The 20,487-nt window shown below is 48.4% G+C and overlaps 1 protein-coding gene across 5 annotated transcripts in view; it reads right to left on the reverse strand.

Moving 5' to 3' along the window:
- Window positions 1-20,487, reverse strand: part of Afap1 (actin filament associated protein 1) — a 134,656-nt gene that overhangs the window by 21,555 nt on the left and 92,614 nt on the right. For all 5 annotated transcript variants that reach the window (XR_012435881.1, XM_074042681.1, XM_074042679.1 and 2 more), the window contains exons 8-11: window positions 18,785-18,866; window positions 14,047-14,196; window positions 5,483-5,694; window positions 1,013-1,158 (exon numbers count right to left, since the gene is read on the reverse strand). Coding sequence is in view for 4 of the 5 variants with exons in the window: in XM_074042681.1 (XP_073898782.1) it covers window positions 1,013-1,158; window positions 5,483-5,694; window positions 14,047-14,196; window positions 18,785-18,866 (590 nt within the window). In the remaining variant the exon portion in view is untranslated. The remainder of the gene's footprint in view (window positions 1-1,012; window positions 1,159-5,482; window positions 5,695-14,046; window positions 14,197-18,784; window positions 18,867-20,487) is intronic.

Here is a 20,487-nt window from a genome sequence, read left to right on the forward strand (position 1 = left end):
GCTGGCTCCTAGCCTTGGGCAGTCCTAACGTAGCACTGAGTAAATGCTCATTTTTCAGCACCATTAAGGAGCAACGCAAGATCTCTAGGCTCTCCATTATCACCATGGGTGTGGGATAGCTAGATCAAGGTGTGCTTTTTTCCCCTTTTTCTGTTGTGTTTTGTTTTTTGTGAGACACAGTCTTGCTATGTGGCACAGGCTGGCGTTGAACTCAAGATCCTCTTGCTTTACTTACTCACTCAAGAGCTGGCCCTTCAGAGAAAAAGTCACCCTTCTCCTGTGCCACTGAGGACATCCTCAGTGAAGCTAGCACTTTCTTTCCTGCTGTGAGGTCCAGTAAGGACACACACCCTGAGGGCGCTGCATAGTGACTACCATCATGCTGAGGTGCAGGACTATTCTGAAGAACAGCATTTCTTTTAAATCACAGTTACATTTAAAGTAAAGTACTGAACCGATAAAATCTTGGTCCTCATTACAACAATATACAGAATCATTTTTACTTCACAGAGTTGTTCCTCCCATACGACGGTCAGCAAGCTGCTGCCCACAGGCAAATCTGGCCCACTGCCTTCTTTTTTTTCAGCAGTACTGGAGTTTGAACTCAGGGCCTTTTGTGCTTGTGGGCACTCTACCACTTAAATTATGCCCCAGACGCCCACTGCCTACTTTTGCAAATACAGTTTTATTGTACACAGCCATACCCGATTACTTACGTATTGTTTCTGACTGCAGCAGTGGAGCACAATGGCTATGGACAGGGCTGCCTGGCCCACAAAGCCAGTGATTGCTCTCTGGACCTCTATACCCATTTGCTAACCCCTGCTCTAGCAGAAATCCCAGAGGTCTGAAGGATAAAGACATGTCAGCTAAGTCGGGGTTGGCACAATGCCAAAGGCAAAGTCTTTAGGTGTGCTTTTCATCTGTGTCCTCACAGAAACCAAGCTAGAATGTCAACGGGGAAGATAAAGCAATTGAACTTCGATGCTACCACCCATGCCATGGGTCTTACCAGAAGGTCTGCTTGGCCGTCTGGATGACATTTGCGGACATCTCCACGTCTATGTAGTCATAGTGCAGGGCTCCTGGATCCGTTGACGACCCTGTCTCAGACAGTAAGATCCCAATCCACCTGCCCATGTCTTCAGAAGAAGATGCCTGCCGAGGGGAAAGAAACATGTTTTATTCAATTACAGACAACAATGCTTGATTTTTTTTTTTTAAAAAGGGTCAACAAAGAGAGCATATGATAGGAAGAGTGATGAAACATGAAGCCATAATAACGACCGGGAAAGGAGTCATGGTCACCACCTGAGAGTCAGGATTAGTATGGCGTTCACACTAGCCTTGGAGCAGGAGGTGACAGAACGATTGCTCCGAAGGAGACAAACCTGAGCTACCAAAGGCCTTCCCTTACTGTGGGGAGGCACCAGGGATAAGACATGGAAGTTCCTGGCAGTGATTAAATCCCAGCCAAGGGGAGTTGTTTAGAAAGCCTGTCATGTGGTGACCAAATCTGGCTGAGGGTGGGGCCCTGGTCTGCAGCAGGCGTAATGGGAAAGTGTGCCAGGCTCTCTGCCCGCTGCCCCCAAGCGGCTCTCACCAGGAGCCATGACTGAGGACCACGTGGCCTGCAGTGGTAGTCTTGTTCCTCTTGACCCAATGTTATAAAAACCATCTCTTACATCAACCACATGTCTGCAGGCGTGAGCCCGTCTTGTCATTACCAGGCTGTCTTCCATGTGCCAGTTTTAAGATGTTTGCAACACCCCTTCCATCTGATCTGCAAGTCTGAAATGTCTTTAAGATTATACTCATTAAAATTTTTAAGCCATCCTACTTAAGTGATTTAGAAAACCAGCTATACTATCTTCCTTAATGATACCTGAAAGGTTTAAATACATTTGACTAATCAAACACATCAGTAAAATTTATAGTTCAGGGGGAATTAAGCTATCTAATTTGAGTTAAGTGGATGTTGAAGAAAAAAATCAACCTCTATTTTTTTTAATAAAAAATGACTAATTTTTAAAATAATGACCTATAAGTTGAACTTAAAGAGAACTGAGTTTTAGCATCTGTTCTATGCCACACACAAAGCCATTAACCAGGAAGAGGCTGGCTCTTGTCTGCAGGCAGTGCTGGCTGGTGACCAAAACTTCCCACCTACCCATTTTTACCTTGCCAGCACCTATGGAGCCCTCAGCACAAAGGCAAGGATGTGACCATGTGCCTGTGGAGAGTAAGAACGTGTTTGGTGTTACAAATTAAAATGAATGGATGCGAATGCTTGCGTGCAAGAAAAGCAGAAATGAATTCTCCTCACAGGTCTTGTCCTTCCCAAAGCAAAATCTGTACCAAGAATGTAGTGTGGCAGCCAGAGTGGCTGAAGTGGTAGAGCACCTGTCTAAAAAGCAAGAGGCCTAAATTCAAACCCCAGTACAATGCAGATTGAGCTGCAGGTGCAGCTCGGTGGTAGAGCTCACCCGGTGTGCAGGAGGCCCTGGGTTCCACCACAGCACCACAGAGTCCAACAGCAAAGTGTGTCCGGGAGCCCTCTGTGTGTCTCTAACTCCGTCAAGTATTCCACATGACTGACAGCTAAGATGTGACTGCTGCTGCTGCACCAGAGTTTTCTGGTTGCCTTCATAGTTCATCTTATGGGACTTCCTCCCAGGCTATTCACGAACAACCCTGTGGTATCGGGCTGGACTTGGAGGGGTTGGCTGTGTTCTCACGGCTTTCACTTAGACAGATATGGAAACAGATACAGATGTGTGGGATGTGTACACATTTGTGTATATGTTGACTTGTAAGTATGTATCCTACGTATGATACATAAACATGCATGAACAGGTATGTGTTATGACACAACACACAAACCTATTTCCTGAGGTGTCTACTACAAAGGCCTAGAAGCAGTGACAGCCTGTAGCAGTGAGCCCAGTAAGCCCCAGACTCTAGACCCCACTCTACACTAAGGCACTGCCAAGACCTGGAGAAAGGGTTGAGAATAGGCCTGAGGCAGGGAGAAGGACCAAGTGGCCCTGGAGCACCGCATTGTACCACGACACACCAGAAACATTCAAAGAAGACAGGATCACAGTCTCCATCACAGCACAGCAAAGGATGGAGGGCAAACCATGGCAATGAAAGGTGGTAATTGCTGATTGAAGGGACAACCTGTGAGTGCCCACTGGTTCACAAACACACATAAAGAACAGATGATTATTAACAAGGAGGAGCACGGGAAATCTTTCTCACAGTTGATGCTAATAATGGAATGAGAAACTCACCAGTTAGCAACTGTCATTACAATGATTTATTTCAGACAAATCATTAATGAATGCTAAGATTAGTAAGTGAAACTCCAAGAATTACAGGATAGTTACATGGTCTCAAGTATCTGCCCACATGACACTTATTAACAACAAAGGGAAACAAAGTATCTCATAGCAGGGAAACTCCAAGGTCCCACATTAACACCGCTACTCTGGAGACCCACTGGGACCTCACCTCCTGACAGGGCACATGATGAAATTCCACCATTTCCACAGGGCTCCTGCTGAGAAACCCATGATTCCAACACAGGGATAGACAGGCCACCTTGGTTTGTACCCTTGGGAGCATCTGTGTCACGAACCAGGGCTGACACAAGAGGAGAGGCTGAAGAGACTTGGCAGCCAAAGGCAGACAATCCCAGACTTCCTTCTGCTGGTAGAGGATGGTGTTGGAAACCCCAGGAGAACATGTTAAGGCATTCCATAAGAGTAGCTCCCTGGCTTGTATAACTGTATGTGGTTCTGGTAAAGCAATGCCCTTTCTTGTAGCAAACACACACTGAGGTATTTAGGAATGAAGGGAAGAATATCTGCAGAAGTTTCTGGAAAACTTTCTACATACATGTGGGACTGGGATGTGTCAAGAGATGCTAAACATGAAGAAACGTCAGCGTTTGGTGACCATGGGTGAAGGGCACATGGGCACTCTTTGTACTATTTCTGCAACACTTTAGTAATTCCAAAATTATCCCACATTAAAAGTTAAAATGAGCAGGAAGAAGCCAGGCTATAGCCTTACCTTAGGCTCCCTGCATTCTGTTGCTGACTGAGGCAGAGACTTTTGCTTCTCTTGGAATGTTGTGGATTCCAGAGTCAGTTTTAAATCAGCTGTCTATGTGGAGTGACACTGGTCAAACGTCAAACTCTTGTGACATTCAGAAACGGGATAGCTCTCAAGAAATACGCATGCTGCCAGGGCTGAGAATGTTCTAGAAGGTACAGAACACATCTCCATCCTTCAAGGACTCTCAGCCTGCACGACAGCCTCCCTGCAAGGTGGCTCTGCCCACCTGCCCTGTCCTGGCACCTCTGTCTGGATACCCAGCCATTTTCACTCTGAGTGAAACGTGTGTCAACCTGTGTCTGGTTTCCTTTGAGAATCTCTGGGACCTGCTGCTGTGGCTCTCCTGGAGACCTGCACCATCGCATCCAGACAAGCTTCTCGCAGATCCTACCCAAGAGCAGCCACCAGGGAGTGCAGTTCTTCCCCAGCCTCCTGCTTCAGACTACTGGACCAGTGGGCCGAGCCCTGTGGGAAGAACATCCTGCAATCTGTTTTTGTCCCATCCCTAAAAAAAGTAGTTTCAGTGAAAACACCCTGAAACAAACTCCACCTTGTGAAACTCAAGATCTTATAGACTGTTATTGGGCCAGCCCACATCACTACAGAGCCCTTTAGGGTTTCTCTCTGCATCTGACCAACTCAGAATCCACTGTTGCCTCAGCATGCTGACCATATGCATAAATACATGACCATGCACTCTGGACACCTAGGAATACACGGGGTGTCTCTGTGTCCTGAGTGTAATAATGCTAAGTGGAGAGAAACAGGAAAAAGAAATCTGAATTGATACTGGACAGAAAGTAAGTTCATATATGAGATGAAAGATAAAATTAAAAACTTCAAAAGTGAGAGTTTCAAGTAGGTAGTTACTATGTTTGCAAGCCGAAAGGATATCTTGTAGTCTGGCTAAAGGGTGTTGGGTGGCCCTAAAATGCCTGTTTCATCAGGAAAGAAGTTGAGAGCCTTCCAGAGGACAAAGTAAAGAAAAATTTACCATCATTTCAAAGCAGCCCACGGTTAGAAGAATAAAGTTTGATTGGAAAATTTTCAACAAGCTGCTTCCTGGGCACTTTGAAAGAGTAACCCATGCTATGGAATTGTGTGTTTAATTTCCATACAAACACACACCAAGAGGAAATAAACAGGGAGGATGCTGGCGAACAAACCAAAGTGTGGGACTTGGCAAACACTGGTACTGGGTTGCCTGCACCGTCTGGCTCTCTAGGAAAGAGGAGCTGAGAGAAGAAAAGCAGAGAGCAATGGAGTGAGAAGTAACAGAAAGGGGACAAATCCAAGCAGAACGCAGCTTCTGGAAGGTGTGCACCACATCTGTGGAGAAGGTCTTTGGAAAACATACCTCCAGCACAGCAACCTCCTGCCCATTGCGAAGCAGCCGGAAGGTCAGTGGATGCTTGGAGTCCAAGCCCGGGATCACCTCGCAGCCGCGGAGTGGGATAGAGACAATGTGAGTCTTCAGGTCAGTCCTGTCCTTGTGCAAAATGAGCTTGCTATCTTTCACGCGGCACCAGCGTTCCCGCCAGCGGCTATTGGAGAGCACATTCAGGTAGCCTGCAAGAAGACAATGCCAGACCTCAGCCCCCAGGAGAGATGAGGCGTGGGTGGAGCCCTGCTGGGTCCCCTTCCCATGTCAGCCTCCTGGGAAAGCTGCATCTTTAGCCAAGTTTCAGGTGCAAATTCACCTAAAGAAGGGTGAAGGCAGCAGAGGCACATCCAAAGCCCCCAGGTCACTGTGCCAAGAACCAGCTCCAATGTCTAGGGTTGATGTGGGAAGCTGGATGTCACCTTGAGAGCGTGAACTCACTAAGCCAGTGGGTTTGGGAGGGCTAGAGGAGACAGAGACAGAGACATGATGGAGACCTTCACGTACCTGAAGGGAAATCATGTGCAAAAGGACTTAGAAAATGATGGGGAGTGAATGATACTTAAGTACATTATGTTCATGTATGAAGCAGCACAATCATTTTCCTGGTCTAGAAATACAAAAGGTAGGGAGGAAGGGGTACAGGAAAGAAAGAGGATACAAGCACGTGTAGAAACACCATGGTGAAATCTTGTAACAATTACACTAAACACCCAAAAGATGAACTAGCCCTAAAAAAAAAAAGGACATACATCTATTTTTAGTACAGCAAATGCTATAAGGGCAAAAACCATAGCAAGTGATGGAAGCTGCTGGGATAAGATTCCCACCCGCAGGCCAAAGGCGCACCAGTGGTCCTCACACTTCCGCTCAGTGCAGCAATGGCAGATTCTGTCTGGCTGGAAGGCTCGTTCAAAGGACGCTGAACTCTTGAATCTGACTGTGTCTGAAATGTTACTGGTGTCTCTCTGACAGATCAGAGAGACATATATAAGCTTCAGTGATGGATTACAGGAGGAATCACTCCCATTTCATTAAGGAGGGAAGCTCCTCAAGTACAGGAAATTGAATGTTTTCAGTTGTCATATGTATGAATGTACCTTTCTAGAAATACCAGGGCATGAGAAATAGGCTTCACAGGGTGGCTTTGACTCCAGTGGCTCCAGAATGTTAGCTCATGGCCCTTCCTCCTTGTGGACTAGAAAGTGATTAAACAGCAAGTAAAATACTGACCAGCAGCTGAAAAAGGAATATGACAAGGACTCCTGACTGACAATGTTCATATAAGTGTGCTAGCACACAGACACATACATGTGTGTACCCCTGGGTCAAAAATGTCAAGAAAATAAAACAAGGGTGGGCATGGTGATACATGTCTGTAGTTCAAAAAGAATTAACCTAGAAGGTACCACACACGCACAGGAAATCAATGTGAGTCAATGCCCTGTATAGCTATCCTTATCTCAACCAGCAAAACCCCTAGTTCCTTCCTATTATTGCTTATACTCTCTCTACAACAAAATTAGAGATAAGGGCAAAATAGTTTCTGCTGGGTATTGAGGGGGGGGAGCGGGAGGGGGCGGAGCGGGTGGTAAGGGAGGGGGTGGGGGCAGGGGGGAGAAATGAACCAAGCCTTGTATGCACATATGAATAATAAAAGAAAAATGAAAAAAAAAAAAAAGGAGACTTAAGGTGCAGGGATCACAAGTTCAAGGTCAGCCTGGGTCACACTGCAAGATCTAAGACAGCCTGGGCTACCTAGAAAGACCATGCCTCAGACAGAACAAAAGAAATCATTTTCCTGGTTTATAAAAGGCCTTTCCAAAGGGTTTGGGAAGGTGCTTTTCATTACTTTTATGTTCAGTGTGTCTTACACACTTTATTAGCATTGGACGAATGCCCAAAAAAGTATGCTCAGGATCCAGAATGAGACTTTATGTATTATTTATAAATATTTGAAAAACATTTTTTCTCAATGAATTTAGTAGGCACGCTTACAAAGCTAAAGCTTTCATTTGGCTGAAGGTCATTTCTATCAACGTTAGAAGGAAAGGGTACTCTGCCTCTCCTAGAGTGCAAACTGTTCTTTGGGTCCAGAGTCATGTCTGTGAAACAACAGGTAAGACAGGAGCTGGGGGCTCAAGTGTTAGGAATCGCCACCCTCTAGTGCTCAGAGACCAAGTTCAACTCCACCCAAGTTCTCTGCACATATTTATTCAGAGACCAGAGGAGGAAGCACCTCCAGGGATGTGGGTTCCTTATCTGAGGTCACCCAGCACAGCCAGACCTGATGCTGATCTGGTATTAAAAGGCAAGTGGCAATAAGGAGGGTTATCCTAAATAAGCTGTGATGATTCATCTTGATTGTCAACCTGATTGGATTGAGAATTGTCAAGGAGATTAGTAAAGCAGGAGGATCACAAGTTCAAGGCCAGCCTGGGTTACATGGTGACAGTCTGGACTACCTAGAACTCCAGAGAGGACTTTCAGATCATGAGGGCTCTGCCCACTGATGAATTCAAAATTTGGATAGACTGTTGGGCGGTGGTGGAACTGCAGGAGATGGGGCCTGATTAAAGGAAGCAGGTCCTGATGTGTGTCTTTGAAGAGGTTATTTTCCTGTCTTCTCTGTGCTTCCTATCAGCCATGAGGTGAGTGAGCGCCTCCCTCTGCCACACACTTCTGCCACTATATGTTGTGCCCAAGTGCACAGAGCCCAGCAACCACGGACAGAACTCTCTGAAACCATGAGCCAAATACTTCCTTCCTCCTGAAGTTGTACTATCAGATATTGTAACACAAAAATGAGTGTTGAAGCCCAGCAGCTGTGGGCTTCAAATGGTGGTTTTCACTCTGCCAAATACTGTTAGAAAATGCACTGGCTATTTAGAAAGAACACGGGAAAAGCCCACTAACACAGGCAGAGTCAACTCTCACACCTGACGGCCAGGCGGCAGAACTACCTATTGGATGTGTGTGGCCACCATTTGTCAGGAATCTGCCTCACTGAAGGCCAACTTCTGCACTTTTGTGAGCTGAATGTGACCTGTATCAATCAATACTGAGTGCTTCCTGAGCACAAGTCCACAACAGAATAGTGCTAATGAAAAGAAACTAAGGCAGAAACCCCACTCAAGAAAACTGACCTACTCAGTTTATCAGGTCCACATCCACAGAAACCATTGTTAAAAAGAAACGCCAAGCTGTGTGTGGTGGCACACGCCTGTAATCCAGCACTCAGGAGGTCAAGGCAGGAAGATCTTGAGTTCAAGGCCAGCCTGGGCAACACAGTGAGGCCTTGCTTCAAAACGAACAAATGTACAAAACAACGACAAAAAGCACTAAGCTCAGGGCACTACTGGAAACTGCTGGAAGGAAAAGGACATGTGTTCTGAGGGACTAGGGGACCCCCCCAGGACAGAAGAAGAAGCAGAGCCATGGGACCGCCATTGACCCACATCACAGAGAACCTCAGACAGTAGGCCCAGCAGGAGTCTGGCCTTGATACAGAAGGTGCTGGTATGGCAATCAGGTGGCAGGAGGCCTGGCAGACAGGAGGCCGGGTGTCCTCACTCATAGCAATGGTGCTTCTGAGCCCCCATGACTTTCAGATCGGGTTCAACCCATGGCAGCCATGTCCCCATCCACATTCCCATGAGCACGTGAGGATGTTCATCCACCAAACAAAGAAAAGAGCGCCTGGACTTTGGTAGGGTTTTGCTCCCACATAGACTCTAGCCCATAGACACTGATGCTGTGGACCTCCTGACCTTTCAGCCACAGTAGAGCGATTACAGGACAGATTCACACTTTAATTAGAGCAGAACATCACAGAACACTGTGATACTTTAGCACCTCACAGTTTAAAAAGGAAAAAACAAAAAAAAGTTGGCTTGGATAACAGAACTGCTTACATACGCAGCTCCAATGTTACATGGCCATGTTTAGCAGCTGACCTCCCTGTGCAGCTTGGGTACCCCCAAGCTCCCATTTTCTGGGGAAGAACACAGAGAAGGAAGCGGCCAGTCAGGGGAATGGCAGAGCCCGCCCCCCAGAGAGGTGACCTGGGAATCTGGACCTGGGGCGGATCCCTGTGCCCCCAATATTCTCCCACCCAAGTGCCCCAGCCTTGTCAGTGAAATCAGTGCAGACAGACCAGGAGTCAGGGCTGGGAAACTACAAACTGGAGTAGAGATGTCTACCACCCGGGGATGCCAGAGTCAGCCAGGACCTGGCAGCCCAGACTCTCCCAAGAACTGGAGGCCCAGGGCCTTCAGTGAAGGGCAGCCCAAGTCCTTCCACATGCAGTGGAGAGGGTTTTGTTGCTGTTGCTTATTTTGTCTTGTTTGATCCCACATGCACTATGGCAGGGTGCTACTGTATGTTACAAATTTGGAGATTTCAGTTTAATGTTTTAAGATTATTTCTGCTCCTAATCCTACAGAAATCTTTTAAGCATGTGGCAACAGAGCATGAGAAGTTCCAGTAGAACCATAAACTTAACCTCACAACTAAGATTAAAGTCTAAAAGTACAAGTGGACAGGCTTGTATAAACCCTCCCACAGCCGGCTGCCCTGGTGTCTGGGCTCTCAGATTCAGGCAGCTGCAGGAGGCAAGGGGGGAGTCTTCCAGAAGTTCTCTGTAGGGAGGGGAACCAAATGCCTGCCTGAAAGGCCAGGCCATGTGTGGGTAAGATGTTCGACACTTTTGAGAGGGGCTCTTCCCCGTGTAATGGTTCATTTACACCCAGCTGAGAGGAAAGGGCATCTAGAAGATTCCGCTATTATGTGGGCATATCAAATGTTGCAGGACTGCAGCAGCTGCCACAGGCCTGACAATGCCCATGGCTCCCTCCCTTCTGATGCTCCAGTGTGCTTCTGCCTAGGCCAGGGCTGAAGAACTTGTACGTGGACACCCCAACATGGGCTCTTGGACTGAGAGTGCTCCCTGTCCTTGTCTAGATGGCTCCTGAATGTTTGTGGAGTTGGTTATGGTGCAAGGAAAGGAACCTGTGACTCCCTGAATTTGTACTAAAAGCCCATCGCTGGAGGAGTCATCAAGTCATGGGATCCTGCAGCTGGAAAGGGCCCTGAAGTGTCCAGAAGGTCTCAACGTGGGCCACAGAGCCCACCAAGGCCCTCCTCATGGCCTTTCCTTTCCCTCAGCTTCTACACTTCTCATTGTCCTTGCCACTCACATGACCCTACACTACTGAGGCCTGGGATGGGGCTGTGCACTTAGGGGATTGTAGTTTACAAGCATCAGGTAAACAAATGGGTATCTCCAATGGCCATAAATGAGGAGCCAGGCACTGAACTCTCAGTGTTCATGTATTCCATCTTCCACAGGCATGGAAGCCACAGAACTTATTACTGAGCCACTTCACGGCAGAGGAAACCGAATCCACCAGGATGTTATCATCTGCCAGGCTCTGTGCCAAGCGCAGGGACACAGGAGGTGGGCAGAGTAGAACGGATTCTCACTCCAGTAATGCATGAGTCAGAAAAATGAGGTTTGGACAAGACTAGTAGAAGCAGCAAAGGGCATTTGTGACTCCTGTGAGGTCTCAGAAACTCCCTCGGGTGACCTGGAGGGAACACAGAGGGAAACAGCAGGTGGCAACAGGGAAGGGTAAGAGAGGGAAAATGGAAGTGCATGCCCTGATACAATGGTTTAGTGTACAACGTGATGTAGCTCAGGACTCATAAGCATAGGGCAAGGGCACATGGAAGACATGCCGTGGTTGGAGCCTTTGTGTATGTCTGGGATCACACCATCTGAATGGGCTGTGAGAGGAGCTGACTGGGCCAATGGTAGTACATCCCACAGAGGGCTTTGCAGGAGGACTGGGACATGGGACAGGGGTAGCGACAGCTGGCGTGCAGGGTGGAGTGGCTCAGCCAAACTGAGGTCCTCACTCTCCAATTCATAGGAGCCTGGCAGGTAGCCCCTCCTGCCTTCATGGGGTCTACATGCATCATCCTGCATGATCAAGCTGCACACACACAGCTGGGCTGGGGTCTGAGCTCAGCTCTCAGGGACTCCGGGGAGTCTTTTCTGCCTGCCTAGCTGCTCTGCTCTTCCGGACCTCGGCTCAGAACCACATCTCCCTGGAGTGGACGGAAGCAGCTGCAAAGACTCAGCTTGGCAGCCTTGTCCCTTGGGCCTGAGTCCAGCAACTTTCCTTTGCCTGAAACTCTGCAGCTGTACTGAACTTGCTGAAAACAGTCATTGTTCCCTCTATATTCCTGGAGACACCTCCCTTTACCCCTTGCCTGGCAAGGAGCTTGAGGACAGCTTTACAGTTGTGTAGGCAGAGACTCTTCACAGAGACTGAAGAGTGTGCTGGCACTGGTGAAAACCCACATGAGCATAAGCAGATGCTGTACATGTGCCCTTCTGCTCTCAGGGGTTGCCCATGCTTCCAAGCCAGCACCTGGCATTGAGATGCTCTGCTGTGTCTCACCAACACAGCCAGAGCTGCTTGCTGGGAGTCCTGTGAGTGGTCAGCTCTTTGGACAAGAGGGGTAGGGAGAAGATGTGAGCCACAGGGCATTAGCAGGCTAGGTGGGGGCCAGCTCTGCCTTCCATGAGCTGTGTGACTCAGAGCAAGTCACACAATCTCTCTGAATGTGTGTTCCCACTTACACGAGAGTTTCTAAACTGTCTTTCCTATTAGAGTGCAGTTGTTTCTCAGGAGAGGATTTCTATTCCTCCACTGACCTGGAGCAGTTTAAAAAACAAAAGCAAAGCTCATTTTAGTCCATAGCTCCTATCCTATTGCAAGAGCTGATGTAAGGGGAGATAAGGCCACAAATCCAAGTGCTCCAGGAAGGCCAAGGCCACCAGGAAGCAACGCAGTGGTCTCCCTGAACTCTCTGAGCTGTGTCACAGCTCGGTTCAGCTGGCTGAACCACAGCCAGGTCCTGTCCTTGTGGCAGAGGATGAGAGGTATAAAGAGCAGCAGAATAAACTGCCCTGTTTCTGTCTTCCAGCTGCACTGACCAAGGTCAGTTCAGAGCCTGGGATGCCTCAGCCTCCTCGGTGACTGGCCCCCATATGGTGCCATCACCAGTCTTCCCTGACTCAGCACCACAGGAAGCCACTTGGACTGGATCTCTCCAGGATGACCCTTTTACCCCACAGGGCCTTCACTGTGGCCTGCCCTGACGATTTTATTCCATTCACAACAATCGGTACGTATGCACCATCCTAGAACCACAACTGTGAAAGCCAGCAGGGAGCCAGGCCTTACCTGGTCCACCCTTCCAGACAGCTCAGTCCTGGGTCCTCTAGCCCTCTCTGCTGCCCAGCAGTCTACAATCAATACTGTTCCACCACCATGGGCTCAGTTCTGGCAGGATCCTTCCAGCAAAAACTCACAGTAGTGAAGAAGAAACCCACCAATGGACAAATTGTGCGCATGGCTCAACTTCGGCCCAACTGGGAAGGACTCAATTTATTTAACACTAACTTTGGACATCCCAAATGAAACCTGGTTTCACAGATGTAACACATGCTTGATGGTGTAGAGAAGTTAAAAATAGATGACAGATGAAAGAAAACATGGATTTAATCACTGGAGAGCTGAATGTACAATACCAGTAACAAGGAAAATAAAAGCCCATCCTTAATGTTCTAAAGAAAGGAAATAGCTCTGAGCAAGGTGCTTGTCTATCATGCAGGAAACCCTGGGTTCCATCCCCAGCACAACAAAACTAAAAAAAAAAACAAAAGAAAATATTCATCTTTCAGCTTAGTTTTCCTCCTTAAAAGCCTACATGAGTCTTCTAAGCTTAGTTGCTGAGAAAACATTACCTGTGTGGACTCTCACCTGTTTTTTCACAGAGACACCCTGATGGCCCACCCTTTCTACCTATGGTGCTGTGATGCACTCCCACTACCTCCTTGTCCCCTCCATGGCTGACCAGGGCTGATTACTGCACAACCATTTCTACCATTCCTTGTTTTGTCTCTGGCTTTAGCTCCTGGATGGCAAGGTCTAAGAGGGGGCCTGTTTTGGTGGTTACTTTATACCATATGCTCACCACACTCCCTGATAGACAGTGGCTGTCTGAAACTGCTGAATGGATGAGAGATGGAGGATACAGGGGTGGGGAGGAGGGCTGGCTGATCAGGATCTGAAACTGCATCTGAGAAGTCTGAAGTTGCAGAACATGTGGTCCCAGTGCTGCAGCCCAAGCAAAGGGGCTGTACCTGGTCCCTGTGTGTGCCTACATTCTGTCCTCCCTCCTCTGTTCATCCACAGCACGTAGCAGGGTCCTAGTCTGGAAACACTGGAGGGAAACTGGAGAATGCTGCAGGACCAACAGACATGTTTTCCTTTGGAAGGACCCCAGATCATCTCCCGTTCCTGGCAAAATCCTCCATCAATGACAAGCAAGCCTGTTTCCTGCAGCTCAGATGCCTGCCAACCTATTTCCCAGCAGTGAAACCAGGTGCCCTGAGCAGAGGAGCCCAGCGGCACACAGCACATCTAGGAGCTAGGAGACAGCCTTGCGTAGCCATGGGGTCTCACCACAGGTAGGAACATCCTCCTCTGCAGATGAGGTCTGCTCGTCTGTGGAGGGCTTTTTCTTTCCCAAACCGATGATCTTGGTGATTTTTTTCCCAGTGACTTTAGATACAGTTCCCTTGGCCTCCAATTTGGAACTTTTCTTCCTCTTCACTGTCAACAACAACAAAAAGGCATGTTTTAACTGCAGATATTATCTGAAAATAAAGCATAAATCACCATTTCTTCTTTTCTCCTTTTACTTATCATGCACCATAAGCCCCTGCCACGTGTCAGCTGGGAGTCCAGAAACTGAGGTCACAGCAGGACCCAGGCTAAGCTCAAGAAGCTTGTAGTCCAGAGAGGATGAAATCATGTGTGCATACACAGGAAGTACACACATGCACAGGTGTGAACACATTGGTACACATACAGAGATACACACACAGACATGCACAAGTGCACACACAGGTGCACAGGCACATAAATGCTCACAAAAGATGTTAAGTGGTGGCAAAGACACGTGGAGTTCTGGACAAGGTTACATGGGAGAGCTGCTGGGAGGCAAGAGAGCACCTGCCTAAAGCTGACTCACAGCTGAGCACTCAGTGATGGGGAAGGAGCCTGCCCATCTCCCAGGAGACCTGACCAGGCAAGAGGAGGATCAGCTGAGTAAGGCTGTCAGCCAGTGGCAGCACAAAGGGTGCAAGGAGCAGAAGGAAGCAGTGCAGCTGCAGCCTGGCTGCCAAGGGGGGGTCTGCGGGGAGCGAAGGAGGGCTAGTTCCTCTCAGGGGGCCCTTGCCCATCACTGGACACTCACTCCACTTGCTCTATCCAGAGTTCTCCCAGCTCAGTCACTCACACCCCTCTCCTGTCCTCATAGACACTGCATAGTCTATGAACCCAGTGATGTTGGGATGGGATCAGGGAGGACATCAGAACAGATGCATGAGAGCACAAGGGCAGAGAGACATGGCTCTTCCTTCTGGCCCAGAGTAACTCTGAAAGAGGAGACTTGGCCACTCCGTCTCCCAAAGGCACTGTGCACTGGAGCGAGACTGCAGGGCCCCTTCCCAAAGACCTTCCACTGGAACACAGGACTGCATGAGGACACACAGAGAAGGCAGCCAGCTATAAGCAAGGAAGAGAGGCCTCAGCAGACACCAAGCCTGCTGCTGCTGGGACCCTGGACCTCTGGTCTCCAGAACTGTGAAAGAACGACGCCTGTGGTGTCCAGTTACCACAGCCCATGCTGAGTGATGCAACATGGTCCTATCATGTTTGTGTTATTTTAAATATATCAGATTAAGGCCTCATATGATCTCAGAAACAAAGCACAGAGAAGGCCATTCCTGCCCTCTCTCCCACCCTTTCCCCACGTCCTCCCACACACTGCTTTCGAAGCACTGTCCTGGGAACCCATTTCAAAGCCTCAGTGCAAAGGCACAGCTCCTTGTCACCCAGACAGAATCTGCGGTCAGGACAGTTGGGTCATCTTCACTCTGGCTCAACTAAACCCAGAGGGAAAGCAGCAGTGGCCAGCCGTTCACCACTGATGCAGGAGCCTACACACAAGCTTCTCCACCTCCCTCCTGTTCCAGCCAAGCTCAGTGTCTGGCAGCCAGGACAGTGAGCAGCCAAAAGGCACCCTCCCCAAGGCTCTCCTTAGCTGGGCCATAGATTTACTCCAGTTTATCAACACTGGCTCCTTATGTAGGCTGTGGGAGGGAGGGAGGATGAGGATAACACCATGGGATGACCTATTCAGTAAGTGTACCCACAGACTGTCTGGCCAGTGACCGAATCTCAAAGGTACTAAGTGCTCTTCAAGAACCATCACCAAAGGGCCTGGTATGAAGCCCTGGATCCTCTTTCCTCATAGTAGTGACAGCATCGATGTGACATTTACTGATTCACTGAAAACCACACTGCATTGGTGTCTGACACCCAGGGGTCCACCTTCAAAGAAGAGTTTCAGAGCCAAGCTCTTGGCTTTGACCGAATGGAGTCTGGAGTTGTCATCTTCAGTGAGACTGTAATATATAGGCAAAGCCGTGGAGGCAGCTGGCAGAGAAACCCATGTGAGTCACCACACAGACGGACTAAGGAAGCCCAGGTAAAATTTCTCCACAGCCAAGCAGCCAGGAGTATGCAGCCAGGAGGAAACCGAGAGAAGGTTGGGCTGCGTTTAACCATTTGCTTCTTTCAGTGACTGTTTACTGAGCTATACCTGTGCAAGGCACAGTGCAAGCCAAAGGAAAATGTCTGAACCATGTCACCTTTTAATTTCAAAACACAAGGGCTGGTGAATGGCTCCAGTGGTAGAGCACCTGCCTGGGAAGCATGAGGCCCTGAGTTCAAAGCCCAGTGCTGCCAAAATAATAATAATAATAATAATAATAATAATAATAATAATATTTCCAAAGCACAGAAGGTGCTCTAGTTAAAAGGGCTACATGTATTCAGGCTACATGTATTCAGACAGACCCTCACCTTACACGAGTACACTGGGATAAGAAATAAGACACAAGAAAGCATAGCAGCTAAGCCAGTGTGCACTGTGCCTCAGCAGTGAGGCAAGAGCTGGGTGCAGTGGCATGTCTCTGTTGTCCCAGCTACTTGGGAGGATGAGGCAGGAGAATGCCTTTAGGCCACAAGTTTAAGACCAGCACGGATAACACAGTGAGACCCCACACCATCACAAACAAAACAAAGCAAAACAAAAATCCCTGAAACAAACAAAACAGCAAAGCAGGACCATAACATGTAATCGTGTTATCTTACTTCAGGGAAACCTAAAGATCACTCCCCAGTTGTGATTATACATAATATGCCTGTGGAAGGCACAGATAATATGTTCCCTTGAGCAGCTTCCGATGCACAGGACTAAAATTACACTCAGACAGGACTGAGCTGGAAAACCACAATGAGGAAGCAGACAGCCTGACCTTTCAGAGTGAACTCTAATGGTGGCAGTCAGATTGTCTGGGCTCTGGGGTTCTCAGGAGCCTGCTGTTGTTGTAGGATGACATCACTTCCCAGGTAGAGAGGGATTGTTTTAAGCTGGCCATAAAGGACAGGGTCTGGGTGCTCAGGTCATTCACCTGAGCAGCCACAGTCGCAGGTCTAAGGAGAGTACAGTGGCCTGGCTTTGTGTGGGGACAGCAATCCTCATCCACCACGAGCCACAGCCCTCAGCTCAGTGCACTCAGGAGATTGAGATTTAGCCAGACTGGGGAAGTGTGTGCAAAGAGGGTCTGCTCAAGCCCTTACACTCAGCACTCAGAGAGCTCTCCAAGCTAAATGAGACAAGCCACCTGGCAAAAACGCAGGCCAAGGACCCGAGTGGGCATCCCAGCAGAGGACATGCATGACATTGAGCACAGTAAAAATGCCCCACAATGTGAATCACTAGGGAGACCACAGCTGCACACCACTCCACAGCGTGTGAGCAGCAGAACAGAGAGGACAAACAGAAACGAGCCGTGATGGGGCAGTGAGAGTCCATGGGACCTCGCAATCCACCCCTGCCTCAGAACACATGTCCATGCAAAGGCCTTTCCAGGCATGTTGGAATGAATAACTGGGGCAGCATAACTACTGGAGTTCATCCACATGGGGAGCTCTGCCCGCACAGTGCTGATGCCAGCTGTGACAAAGGGAATGTCAGAGCATTGCGCTAAGGAGAAGAGTCACCCAGAGGCTGAGCTATTCCTACCCACACCTCCATGGTCGCTGAGAACCATCTTGGCAGCTGCCATGGCTGGGGTAGGGCAGAGGTGACAGAGGGAGCACAAAGGAACATTTGGGGTTACAGGGATATTCTCTGTGTTGACTGTGGTGATGGTTACATGTCTGACGGTGTTTATCAACGCTCACAGAATTGTAGGCCTACAAGTGTGAATTCCACTGTAATTTGTACTGCTACGAAACTGAGTTCAAAACAGAGATGTCAACCAACTTGGCACCCTGACTCACAGCAGCACTGTCCACAACAGCCAAGAGGTAGAAGCCACCCAGAGCCCATGGACAGACAGATGCATCAACGGAATGGAACACTAGTCAGTTTCAAAAAGGGAGGAAGCTCTGACACAGCTACAATATGGATGAGCCTTGAAGACATTATGCTAAGTGAGATGAGCCAGTCACAAACTGACACCACAGGTCTCCACCCCTGGAGGCTTCTGAAGCAAAAGAAGAAAAAGGGGACCAGGAGTCACTGTTTAATGGAGACAGGTCTTCCACGGGGAAGATGGAAGAGTTCTGGAGATGGAAGGAGGTGATGACTGCACAGCACTGTGAATAGGCTGAATGTCCCAGAACTGGCTTAAGATGGCAAATTCTACAGTGTGCTGTATTTTACCACCATTTACAGAAATTTAAATGTAGGGTGAAATGAATACATTCTCAGAAATCAGAAACCTGTAGGACTGGCCTCATTTTAAAGGTTAGAAATGGAGACTCAGCAATGGGGAACAGGTGCTCAGGACAGATGACCCAGAGGTCTCTAAGCAACACACGTCTGCTCCTGGGACAGTGCTTCTCAGAGCAGTCCGTGGGGAGCAGCCTACTGTGAGTACTCAGAGCACAAGGTGCAGAATGAAGACCAGGAACAGCTGCGGTGGAGGCCTGGCAAGACATCAGTGTGACCAGGACTGTGATGGTGACACTGGCATGACGGAGCGCTGGCACCTTTCATATAATCCCGTCATAGTTGCCACTGTGTTGAAGTCTGCATGTTCTGGCACACGTGAACACTCACCCTGCTCTTTCCCGTTACATGTGGTGATCCCATTTTCCATGATGCCCTCTCCGTCGGAGCTGGGTCTCTCTGAAGACAGTTTCTGGAAGGACACAAAGGGCTATGTTATTCCCCCAATGGCCACATGGCCTGTGATGTTTGATAGGTCAGTGAAATTTTCTGCAAAGGGGAGAAAATGTGGGCTGAACTCAACCTACAGGCTAGTTAGACCGCCAGGACTGCTTTGAGACATCACAGCTCACTGTGGTGTACCATACTCACACGGAAGGAGTGAGTACCAGGTCTGTTTCACTTAAACCACTTTTCCTGCACACCACTTTGGAAAAAATATTAGGATTATAAAAAATATTCCCTCACTGAGCCACATTCTCCTTCAGAAATAAATGTTCCTTTATTCACCAGCAACTGGGTGAGCGTCAAGTATGCTTGTCACACGTTCACTCAGAAAGGAACAAGGGCTGGGACACTCATCATGACCTCAGTCCTAATATCTGTGTTTAATGAGTATAATTAGGGCTCCACATGAGCATCTGAATGAGGTACAGTGTTTGCACGTGGGCTCTTTCCATCCCTATCCAGGAACCTGTGGGTCCTCGGTCACAATAATGTCCTCCAGACCACCCCCAGAGCCACAGAAACTGGTCAGCCAGACAGGTGAAATCTGTAGACAACTCCCATGACATAAGGAGCACACAAGTTCAACTTGGAATGCAAGACCAGGTGAAGTGGCCAAGGAGGGCAGACAGATGTCTGCAATCCTACAAATGCCGTAGTAAGTGCTGAGTTCACTGTGCTATGACTGAGAGCCAGCACTGCCAGGCATTCACATCTATCAGCATCCCATGGAATCCAGGTCTGGCAGGTGCTAGAAGATAGCTTCAAAAAGGAAGAAAAGAGCTGGGCATGGTAATACATACCTGTAATCCCAACTCAGGAGGCTGAAACAGGAGTCTTACAAATTTTGAGGCCAGCCTAGTCTTTCTAAATTTTCTACAATTAGCAGGAATTAGTTTTAAAGTCAGGAATTAAAAAAAAAAAAACAAGAACAGGTCAGTTCTGTCAAAATATGAGATAGCTAATTTTATGTGTCAACTTAGTGGGTGTTTCTAGATGACTTAAATCAGTGACTCTGAGCAAGCAGTTGTCCTCCATGATGGATGGGCCTGCCCAACGAGGCCAAAGGCCTGTGAAGGCCTGGATAGACCAAAAAGCCTGGCAGGTCGGAAGCCAGGGGTCTCTAAGAAAATAGTGTCAATTATGTACAACAAATAGTGTGTGAGCAGACCTGGACACATGGAGCCACAGTGATGGGCCCACATACTTCTGGCAAGCAGGGGTGTTCAGACAGCAGGCTCCCACCTCCTGCACATGGCTGTGTTCTTACTCTGCCTTCCAATAGGAAAGTGAGCACAAAGCAGAGACACGGAGCTGCATCCTGGCCTGTTGGGAATAAACCTCGGGGAGCCATATTTATAAACTGTTGCTGTGTCCTGCACAGAGATAGACTTGCACTCAGACCTCACTCAGTACAATACAGTGTTCACACCTTTAAATCCACGTCTCCATCCATCACTGGGAATAAAACAAACCACACAGTCCATGAAATGACTACTGAGAGCTCAGTCCAAAACAGGCCCTGAAAATGCAAACAAGGCAGGACTGCAGGCCTTCTTCAAACAGCGGTGCAGAAATTCTCAGAGTGT

This window comes from Castor canadensis, chromosome 9 (genome assembly GCF_047511655.1).
Source record: "Castor canadensis chromosome 9, mCasCan1.hap1v2, whole genome shotgun sequence".
NCBI classification, from domain to species: Eukaryota; Metazoa; Chordata; class Mammalia; order Rodentia; family Castoridae; genus Castor; species Castor canadensis.